The 11,724-nt window shown below is 37.9% G+C and overlaps 1 protein-coding gene across 3 annotated transcripts in view; it reads left to right on the forward strand.

Moving 5' to 3' along the window:
• The window catches only part of LARP4B (La ribonucleoprotein 4B), a 61,462-nt gene that overhangs the window by 8,596 nt on the left and 41,142 nt on the right, over window positions 1–11,724 (forward strand). The window contains exons 2-4 of one of the 3 annotated variants that reach the window (XM_040590807.1): window positions 6,182–6,294; window positions 8,258–8,366; window positions 10,291–10,425. In XM_040590807.1, coding sequence (XP_040446741.1) covers window positions 10,345–10,425 — 81 coding nt within the window. In that variant the 5' untranslated portion in view covers window positions 6,182–6,294; window positions 8,258–8,366; window positions 10,291–10,344. Of the gene's footprint in view, window positions 1–6,181; window positions 6,295–8,257; window positions 8,367–9,281; window positions 9,373–10,290; window positions 10,426–11,724 lie in introns of those variants that run through there. The other 2 variants (XM_040590808.1, XM_040590806.1) reach the window with 2 other exon arrangements.

Below are 11,724 nucleotides of genomic sequence, written 5' to 3' on the forward strand. Positions count from 1 at the left end.
TGGCGAGGGAAGGGAAACAAGGAAAAATAAATGATATTATGCAAGATACTATCCTTGCACGATAAATCCTTGTGTGTGCGTGATTTCAGAGAAGATATGATAGAATGAGACATACTTGGTATCCAGTGTGCCAGAGTAAACTCACTTGCTGGAAATAAGATGTGTGTCAAAATGAAGAACTATAGCTTATAGGAAAAAATATCTGAAGTCTTTCAGGTGGCTTTTTGATAGCCATGTTAATCTCTTCATGTGGTGTTTGGTTGGCTGTAAGAAGTAATATAGGCTGAAGATAGGTGTGGAATTTTGGAAAGTTTCCCTTACTTTAAATAAATCAGAGTTCAAGCATTTAAGTTGCCATCTGGTGTTCTGAAAATGCAGATTTAAAAAGGAAATTAACAATAAAATGAACAATTTTTTGTGAAATGCATAGTCATTAGTACTAAGAGGTATCATCTCCTGCCCTGTCCACTCCAGGGCAAGCTTTAATTTTCTTTCAAATTCAACTTACTACTTCTAGTCAATTTTGTCTTGGTCTTCTGTTTTCTGTGTGTACAGAGGTGGTGTGCAATTGCTACACTCAGGTGACCTCAGTGCAGACAAGCAAAATGGATGATGATAGTTGATAAATTAGAAGAAGTTTTGCATTTGATGGTCCTAAACTTCAGAAGTAGTTTTGTGATGCTTTCCTAATATTTGCATTAAGTGAAAAACTTGGTTTCCATGTCAGCGAACAGTATTTGACATTAAATACTGGTATTGCATTAAAAGCCTGTAATAGTCTTCCTGCTAATTTGTAGGCATAAAGGTATGTGAAGTTACTGAGAAGCTGTTATTTTCAGAAAAAAATGCAATTAGCCTATCAAAGGTCACACCAAAGCATCTAGAGTTAATATTTATGTAGTAGGTAAACAATTTTAGCAGTTAAAATGATGTATATTAGTAAAAATACTAACAATTCTATTTGCATTACCTCTGTGGTGGCTTGTAGTTGCGGATCAGAATCCCACTGCACTGGACTCTGTGCAAGCAGAGACTGTTGCCTTGTAGCTTAGTCAAGCGTAACAGGTAAATGCAGGTGGGATGGGAGTGTTACAAGAAATTAACCTGAGCAGTGGATTAGTATAATATATGATGCCAGTCCTCTGATGAAAACCTCATCAGTTTTTAAAACATACTAATTGTAAAAAAATCTTGCAGGAGGAGGGAGTTTCTATCATGTCCCACAGTTTGTTAGGCATAAACTTGTTTTTTATTATATTTGGATGTTATTTAGTCTGACTGGTTTCAGAAGATTTTATGAAAAGTTACTCTACCTCTATAGTCAGGCTCATTTAAAAATATGTATTCTTTATTATACAGCTTGGAAGCAGAGGCAGATGTGAACTGCTGTGCAGAGTGTGGGGTCTGGAACTCCCAAGCTTGTCCTTCTGTAGGTGCTTTGAATCATCATCGCCCCGTGTTCAGGCTTAATTGGTTTTCTGTTTTGTTTTGTTTTTTATTCAATGCAAAAGAGCAGTGGTTTGCATTGACCTGTTCTTTCACTCTTTAATTCAGTGCAGGCATTCTGCTGGGATTTCTCTCGTGAAAGTCCTGCAGGCATGTTACTGTCGTCTTTTGTTTCTTTTTTTCTTTCTCTTTTAGTAGAAACTACCTGTGATGCTTTGTAGGCAAGAGTAATAGCAGCAGCAGAGAGCGATGTAGACTTGACCTGTTAAGTTTCACTCAGAACTGCATTACTAGGTTTGCAGTATTCTACTGCTGATGATTTCCTAGAGAACAGGAAAGGAGGATTAATGGCATGAGTTGTTCAACTGGGGTCATCCTCTACTACTCTTCTAGTGGTCCCAGAAGTAAAGCATGTGTATGAGCAACTATTGTGTAGTTATCTGTTTAACTATTCGTAGAAAAAATGGTTTGTTCAAATTTATAAAAATCCTGTTCTTGCTAGAGATGTCTTCTGTCCTGGAAAAGCAAAAAACCCACTGGGGCTGGGAAGCAGAGAGGTCAAATGCTCATGAATCTAACAGAGGGCAAGTGATGGAATATTTTACTGGAAAATCATATTTTGAAGTGCTTGCCTGATGTGCTTGAGGGGCAAATTCTTGATCTCTTTCTGGAGAAAGATAAAAGGCCTTTTTTTCCAGTGTGAGGTGTTTTCTGCTTTTTGTAGGCGTTGGGTAATTTATGTAGAACTTGTGGTTCTATATTCAACTAGATAAAGCAACTTTTCAAGAGCAGATGGGGTTGTGGAGAGTTACAATCCATAATGCTTAATATTAAGGTGGTATCCCACCATTTGCTTCAGGATCACCATGGTTTGGCAAAGCTGCTAACAACTTTAACTTTGCCATTTGAGGGGTTGTGCATATAATGCACAAATGAGAGTAAAGGATTTATTTTAATTTACGGTTCAGTACTTTTTGAAATCATCATCTGATAAAAAAAATCTGACATGATAGTTATAATAGCAATTAAATATGCATCTTTATGGATAACCTGCAGGGTGTGTGCTGTTAGTCCACTTACAGTGATGAAAACAAGCTTGTGGCTTTGTAATGGATGTGCTACATGAAGCAACCCCTATTAATTAATGAGCTGGGTTTCTTAATGTTACACGCTTCAGCCTGCAGTCAGGAGAATGCTGCTTCAAACTTGAGAGCTAAGAACAAACTGTAAGAAAACTGAGAACTGCTCATGACACAATCACATTTGTCTTCAAGGCACACAATGCTTTTACCTGGGCATAAAAATTTCTTCCCAGTGGGTTACTCCTGTCTTGGTAGAACTCCTAGTATTCTTAAATGGATTTTATTTTTTTTTTTTAGATTGTGTACTACCAATCATGTGGTGCATTGCATTACTGAGGAGGACATGATCCACAGACTTATTAGTTCATTTCTTGAGTGCACATCAGATGATACCTGTGTATACCTATCATCTCGGGGTGCAGGGTGACTGCGGAAATTCTTTGTAAGACCTTTCAGTATAGTGAAAAAATTTCCTTTTATCTTAAGCATATATATTTAAAATACCATGCATAAAAGGCTAGACATAAAAAAGGTAATCAGGATTATTTGTTGGTGGAGTAATCTTGTTATCTTCAGTGTACTATAAAGATCTTTCTTCCTGTTGTTTGAGATTTTGTGAGTAAATAAGACTGTAATTTTACCCCCTTCGTGTTTTTCTTGCTCTTGACTGTGTAAAGTCCTTATCATTTACCACTATCAGGTCTCTTTACTATTTTATCACCTTGCTTATAACTTCTTGCTTGGACAACTAATTACTGTAACAATCTGAATTTCTAGACTTGTGGAGTAATCTGTTCTGGTGTGCAGTTCCATCATGTGGGATTTTGTATGAGTTAGAAACATCAGTAAATGATGGGAGTTGCAAATGGCATGTGAAGCCTAGTGCAGAAATGTTTTTGTAAAACTTCAAATAAGGAAATGCAGTGTTCCCTTTAAATAGCAGGGTTTACTGTTTCTCTTGATCTCAGCAATTCTTAGAGGAGAGACCGGGTTTGAAGAGATAACTAACAGAATTACAGAACAGTTTTGAAGGCTATCAACCTTATAAAGAACAGAACTTTTTTTAAAAAAACCAAACTTGTGAAGTAGATGCAGCAGCAGCTCTAAACCATTTGAGCTGTTATTTTTAATTGCAAAATGTTAAAAACTTACAACATTAAGGTTTAGGTGGTTTTTCTGAGACAGTGCGCTTCTTGCTGACACCTCACTGACCATGTGGGTTTTAAAATGCCTTGCGCCTGCTAGGTACTGTGTTACTGGTTTGCCCTTGGTGCTTGTGTCCATGCCCTCTTCAAGAACCAAAACGCTGTGGTGTTCTGGGTGCTGCCTGGGAGGTGCCCAGGCATAAGTAATGTTCTTGGCAGAAAGGAAAACTGAAACAAATCAGATGGTACTTTTCTTGGGTTTTTTGAAATCTATTTTTCCAGTCACCATACTGGCACATACACTGGATGCATGTACGTTTTGAAACCTTCATCTGGCAGACTTTGATGAAAGTACAGGGTCACACTAAGCTCCAGAGGTGAAATGTTCAACTTTTTCCCCAACTGTTTAGCTAATTAGCAGCTAAATTTAGAGCCTTGTGGTAATTTTTAATAGTAGTGTATTCAATATTTAACTTCTGTAGAGACACGCTGTGACTAAATATTTATGTCATGTCAGCTGTTTAATTGCTGTTGTGTAATACAGAGTTTACAACTGACATAGGCACAATGATGATTGCAGAGATTGCCAAAAACAGATGTGCTTTTTGGGGTTGTTAGATTATTTATTTTTTTCATTTGCAGCTATTATGTCCAGTGTGGTAATGTAACTGCCTCACAGTGTGTTTTCTCTTGAATAATGCCATCCTTTGAATGATAGGTTGCTTGTCACATCTACTCTGTAAATAAAATGATTTCCTGTTTTGAAAGGAAGGATGGAAACCCCTAGTTCTGTCACAGGCTTTCTGTATCAGAATGATACAGCTTTGTATGGTTATTCATCTACAGAATGGTGATGTGCCCCATGCAGTGGGATGATGGTTCAACTCTTAACGTTAGAGCTTAAATCTTTCTTTGAAAGTCTTTTAAAACAGCCATTGATTAAAACTGCAAGCTCAAGTTTGTGTCACTGCTCATAATGCTAACAGAGGGAAACTTGCAGCTTTTCAGAGTTTGGATTTGTCACTTGACGTTCTAAGGCTTCACTATCCTGTGTCTGAGTTAGCAGCTTTACCTGGGCTGAGAACATGATTAACTTCTGACAGATTACATATGCCTTGGTAATTCAAAACACATGTGAAACTAATAAAGAAAGGTAAACTTTTAAATAGTGTACTTCTGGAAGAGGCATCTGTTGCTTCTGGTATCAACGATGTGATGTATTCAGCAGGTGCTAAAACTCTTTTCAAAGCAGAGGTCAGTGGTAGCTCTGTTAACTTCTGCTGTGGTGTTGTGATCCCTGTGAATGCATAAGAGTGTGAAAGACGGTGAGAAAGTATGTTATTGCTGACCCTAGAAAGAGCATTTCTGTCCTGTAACTGGAAGTTTGTTGTGAGACTTAAGTTAAACGATGCACCTGTTAGAAAACACTTTAGGCTTTCTCATGTTACTCAAGGGTATTTCTGTATTAGCCTTGTGAGAAGTTTATCTTAAATCTGTGTTTAAAGTTTCTAAAATGTTTGCTGGGAAGAGTTCTGCACAAAGCCAAGCTCAAATCTGTTTTTGTTTGTGCTTGCTGGAAGAGCAATGAAAAGGTCTTTTATTCTAGTGAGCTTTTTTGTTTTATGGTGTTGCTGTTTGCAGTGTGAAAGTTAGTTGTCAGCACTTGCATTTGTAAATCTCTTTTTAAGGGCTGATTACTCTGGGCTGAAAGTTGGCAGGCAAGATCTCAGCCCTAGAGCATTGTTTGGGGTTTTGCATGTTTTTAAATAACAGATCTATCTGACAGGTTTGATTGAGAGAACGCATGCTGCTACTCATACTCTTACAACTCTAGACAGCAAAACAGACTGTATCAAAGCACGCTTTGAATATGAATTAGAGAAATTAGGGAGGAGTACTAATGAAAGCAGGAGAACTGGGGGATACACGGGAGGGAGGTTTTGGTGGGGGGGGCAGTAGTGGTTTTGTTGGCTGTGTAACAATTGTGTAGATGTCTCTTCTGAGCTGTTCGCAAGGTTGTGGTGTGTGTGGATGCAGTGTGTGTTTAAGTATCTTCAGACAGTTGAACATTAATTCTGCCAGTACTATAAGATACCTAAACCTGAACTAAAATGCGGTGTAAAGGTTGGCCTGATGTTGGCACCATAATAACACACAGGTGGCTTTTTAGATGAGAGCAGTCCCAGCTCTGTTTAGCTTGGCAGCCAGACAAGAGTGATCATGTGGTTGTGTGCACTTACCTGTATAGTTATCCTTTATATCTGGTATGTTCTGAAGTGATGGAATTATAACAAGATGCATTTGACAGTATTTCCCAATAAAGAACCACGTTGTCAATTTAAAAACTAAACCAAACCAAACCAAAACCACACACTAACAACCCCCAACTCTTTATTTGTGAAGATGGTTGTGGATGTTGCAGAGGGAAACCAGTAGGCTGAAATATGTGCATCTGTGTCACTTTGCCAGGTCTCAGTCCCTCCTGAGAATGTTCTTCTAACTCCCCAGATTAACCGCTGCTGACCAGGTGCCCACAGAGACAAGATCTGTACAAGTAGGAGTGAAGAGTTACTGCCCTGCCCCCATTGCCTTCTTTCTACTGAGAAAACAATTGTATTAAGGTGCCCTTCTCTTTCCTGTTGCAATTGCTAATTTAGCAGACGGAGCAGTGTATTACAGTTTCGGGAACAGTAAGGACTTCATGCTTGAGTGTTGTGCGGTTTCTAAAGAAATGTGGTTTTACCTATACTTTAAACATCTGGGGGTAAGCGTCTTGACTGCTTACAAACAAAGTTCAGACTGCTTTTGATAAGCTTCAGAATAATCCATGCAGTTTCTCTTCAATTAGGTAGTTCTTCAAACAAGTATTTGCATGTCTCGAGAGTAACTTTGCTCTTGACATAATATATCTGAAGTTGTTGAACTTGACTAATTACTCTGTGATGACCAAATGGCAAGCCAGAAGGAAAAATGAAGATTTACTATACATACAGAACTGAAATTATATATAATATTACAATGTTAAAATTGTGTACTTCTAAATCAATTCATAAATGGCAGCAATTCTGTAGAGTATGTGACTAGACATAATTTGTGGAGAAATGAATATTTTTTTTGTGAATCTGCTTGCTATAGACTACAGATATTATTTAAAAGCTTATTTAAGAGTTTGTGTGCCTCTGAAGGTTTTTCTTGTGCTTTTTTTTTTTAATAACTTGAATGAAAAAAATTGCAGTCTACTTCTGACAGCTTAGTGTTCTGCCATAGGTATTGCTATCTCTATCCCAAATGGGTCTGCTGACTTGCATTTTCCTCTTGAATGCCTCCTACATATTGCAGCAGTGTGTATGTATGCAAAGATATGGTTTACCAATCAGCAGTTCAGTGCATCTTTTGAAGTGGTGGGCAAGTTCATTGTTCAGTGAGATAATGAATTTTATTGGTGCATTAAGATGCCACATTTAACTGGCTTGCTAATTTGACTATTAAACTAGCATTAAAAGAGGATAAACTCTCTTCCAAACGATCCATCCTGACCTGCAGGTTCTAGTACTACCAGGTAGTGATTATTGTTCCTCTAAATAAGCTTGTGAATGAAAGTATGTATCAATACTAAGGAGAAACATGATAAAACACATCCTGTGAAGAGCCTTTAACATTTTGTGACTTGCAGTGTTTCTCTACCTAAAGTAACACTGCCCTTTCCACACTCACTGTATTCTCTGACATGGTAGTCATGGAAGCCTGCAGTCACATAAGTTTTATGCCTTAAGAGACTGGTAAGTGACAACTCTGTGGTGGAAAAGTTGATGTCGCTAACTTTCCAGAACAGCCCTGCACATTAAGTTGTGAAGTATATCACAACAGATGGGATTTTGCAGCAGAGCACTTGACGTCCTGAGGACTTGTAGTAGTGTGACATACTAAGTGAAGAAAATTGCAAAGGAAACTTACGCATTTGGGGTCTTTCTGTATGGCTTATCAATTTGCTGAAAGGCAATAGCTGGCTGATGTTTAAAAGCATGGGACTTAGAAGGCAGATTGAATTTTCTGTTTAAACAGATTATGATAGTATCTCACTCGTTTTGGAAGTAATCTTGATCATTAAGGATCAAAATGCAACTTAAATATATGGGTTTGGCATTGAAGCTATTAAAAATTATTTGTTCACAAGGTGAGTGGGTTTGGTGTGTTGTGTATCATAAGAAATCTGTGTAGCTAATGAGAATATGATTATTAGTTTGACTAATCCAAACAAAGTTAGGTAGAGCTTCAATCTAGACCTAGCTTGTGGTAAGTGTCTTGTGTAATCTCATCTAAAGGACTCCTGAAAAGCAGTAGAATGATGTGGTGCTCTGATTGTGGCTTGCCTAAGAAATTGAAGTTGCAATGTGCACATTGCAGTCATGCGTCATCTATAAAGTTGGCTAACAACTTGTCTACACTCAGCTGAAATTAATGATTTAGCTGAGTATTTTGTGCTTGACGGCCAGTCAGCAAATGCTCTAAAGGATATAGGTGTAATAGAACTTTACTCTTGTTTGACTCACATGATCTTAGCTGTTTTCCTTCCATAATCCATAGGTTTATGAAGTACTGGTGCTAAAATTACATACCGGAGGATGGAAGATATTGCAGCATGACTGGGGACAAGTTGATCCTACAAGGGAATGGGGATGTGTGAGATAAGCAGGTGACATAGAGGGGTGCAAAGAAGTACCTTGTCATTGATTTGGGGGTCAAAATACTGAGTAGATAACATCATTGCTGACTGGAACACATTTGTCTTTCTGTAAAGGAGACTTTAGCTGGTGAATCTGGACTAATGTACATGTTCAGGGTATAGTGTGAACAGCAGTGGAGATCATATACAGTCAGCACAAAATGTGTAAGAAGCCTTGTGGTTTTTTAGAAAAATATTAACCTAAAATTTTAGAAGGCTAAAACCAGTTTCTTTAAAGAATATTAGCAGAAGCATTCTCAAAGAAGCTTGAGACACCTTCCACAGTGTTAATGTGCATACAGCTTCTAATGTGTGGGTTTAAGTAACAGAGTCTAGCTATTTAATACTTGCTTTTGAAAAATTGCCTTAATCCTGTGAATGGTTGTTGGTTATTTTATAAAATACAGACATCTGGAATGAATTCCAGACTTCCTGCCAGGTAGACTCTGTGTATGTTCGTGTGTGTGTAACACTGTGAGGGGCAGTATAATTTTGTTCTGGTGGGTTTTTGTCTGTATCACTTCTCCTTTCTTTAAGTAGTTTCTATTCCAAGGTGAGAGGCAAGACGTTAGAAAAGAAATTTCTGGGAATGTAATAGTGACACAGTGCGTGTGTTTGTTTCAAAAACATGTTTTTCATGCTGACTTTGCATCAATAGTGAAGTGATAAGCAACTGTTCATCTAAGCTGACTATTTCATCCTGTCGGAATGTCAGTATATTTGTTTCTTCAATGGTGCACGCAGAATATCTTATCTTCTGCGTAACCCTGTAATAGAATGCTTGAATCAGTTCAAAGGTGAATGTCATAATTTTATTTAAAATTTTTGGACTGTATTCAAGCAATTGTATAAAAGGCTTTTGCTTTTGTCCATTTCAAAAAATAGTATAGAAGAGATTCCATGGAAGACCATAACACCATAGACTGAAAGAAATACTTTCCAACTCCAGTCTTTTCTGATCAAGATACCCTGAAAGGTGCTTATGCTGCTAAAGAATAGAATTGTACAGTCGCCTTCTGTGTACTGCAAATCTTGATCGTTTTTTTTAAGTGAGACCATAGAGGATCTTACCCTGAAGTTTGGTGTCACCAATTTGGAAGCAATACATTTCTCTCATGTTCTTACAGATGCAGTACTGGAATTTCTGCGTGAATAAGTAACTCAAAGCATATTACAACTTTCTCATAGTCCTTTTGGAAAAGATAAAATAAATTACTCTGATGTTACACCCTAGTATTTACTTTCTGAACCTTCATGCTTTAAATGACTTTTTATCTTCTAAAAGACCAGTAGTTTTTTTTTAAATAAGAATATTAAATAATAGCATCAAATTTCAAAGTGAAGCTGCTGTCAGTTTTTCAACTCTACTTAGTTTTCTACTTGTCTAATCAAATAAAACAACACTTTAGGATGATGGAGCAGTACAACTACTTGAGTGTTACTAATCTAGCAGAACTGTTGTAACATGCTTCTTAAAACTTGCAAAGATTCAGTGACTGTCGGAGTAGAAGACAAATGTTGGTTTGTGCCTAAATGCTTTTTAGTAAGTTAAGTAAGTCCATCAGGTGGTATGAAGAATCATGGTTTGAAAACCAATCTGAATAATTAAGATGAGAATCAAGTGAAACTTTCCCATTGGAATTTCCCTGCCCAGTGCTGTGGCAAGTGTTCATCTGCACGAAGGCAGACAGTGACTAGGAACTGAGTGTATCTGCAAGATCGCTTTATCCTTGCCTTCCACTGTAACGTTTTCTCTGAATGTGTGATCTTGACCATGTTGTGTGGTAGCTCTTTGGACCGTTGGTCTGAATCACATGGCACATCTGGAATGGCTGTGAGTTCTTAGGAATTTCAACAACCACTTACAGAATCTTTTCTCTTCCTATTTCCACAGCTTACAAAGGTGACTGGTAAAGTTCTCTCTGAGCAGCCAAAAAGCAGACAGCTCATGACTTCTGATCAGGACACTAAAGTTGTGGCTGAACCGCAGGTGCAGCAAGTACAAGAAGTTAAAGACGGTTCTCATCTAGTGAGTATTACATATTCCCCTGGTGTAAGTGTTGCATGAAACAGCTTATTTACTATGTCTTAATCAAAATTTTATCTCAGAACGTTTTAGAAGTTGGCTGATAGCATTGCAACTTAAATGCTAGAGCCAGAGCAGTTGAAGGTGGCTAATTCTCCACACCGAGTAGAAGCCTCGACTTAACATTTCTTCAGCCATACGGGAGATTTAAACAAACTGCAGGTTACAAGAGTTTGCACTCATTTAAGGTAAAGGGCTTTTTAGACTGCAGAAATTGTACTACCAATCTTGCATTACGTTCTAGCTCCCAGATTCACATGTGAGGAAAATGCAGGAAGTGCACTTGGCATGTATCTACAACTGAAAAAAGTACAAACCCATACAAATAGGAAATTGGATTCTGTAGCAGGAGTTTTGCTCAGTCAGTTCTGCCAAATGGCACACGTGCTGCTGCTTTTGTGCTCCTGTGCAGGATCCAGTAAGTTGCTTTATGGGATGCTTTTGGCAGATCATACAATAGCTGTTACTGTGTGTATATGTATCTGTGTTGCAGTAGACGTTACATAAGTCTTCAAGAAGACTGAATACTTTGTGTGTAAGCTGTAACATCATGTTTTCATCTTTGAAACTGTTTATTGGGAGGAATATTTCCTCTTGGGACATCTTGAAGGGTTTGGTTTTAGTGTATGTTCTGCTAGGCGTTTAGCCTATGCTATACTACGCAGCAGATGCTCGCTGCTTCAACTTACCTCAGAGCAAGTGCGAAGAAGCATTTTGGAAAACACTCTAGACATGTGTTTTTCTGTTAAATAAGCTAGTGGGGTTTCCTTGTTGTCCCGTCGCCCCACCCCCACCCCGTTTTTTTTAAATCCTGTCGTCTTTTCTGCTCTGTTTCACCTTTCAGGTGTGAATTTTGTCTGTTTAACAGTAGAGGAGAAAGTTGAACCCGCTATTGGGCCATGCTTTTGGAAGTTGAGCTTTTGTGACTCTTGTTTTTTTACTGTACTCAGAGCAGTAATTCCAAGAAACCAGCATGTAAGCCTGAGTGAGAGGCTTTTGTAGATTTGCTTCAAAATCTTTGAACCGTCAGTGTACTTTCAATAGGTGCATTAGTATTAAAGGTGGTTTGGTTAGTCTTCACATGGCTAGTTCTTTTAATCTGGCATACTAGAATTTTTATGAAACTACATATAAAGTTAGATCTAAATCTTAGTTTCTGTTCTTTCATATTTATTTGGAGAAAGGGAGTAACTATTTCATTCAATTTCAGAAAACCTGCCTGCTCTTTTCCTCAGTAGAGGA

Source organism: Falco naumanni, chromosome 4 (assembly GCF_017639655.2).
Source record: "Falco naumanni isolate bFalNau1 chromosome 4, bFalNau1.pat, whole genome shotgun sequence".
Taxonomy (NCBI): domain Eukaryota; kingdom Metazoa; phylum Chordata; class Aves; order Falconiformes; family Falconidae; genus Falco; species Falco naumanni.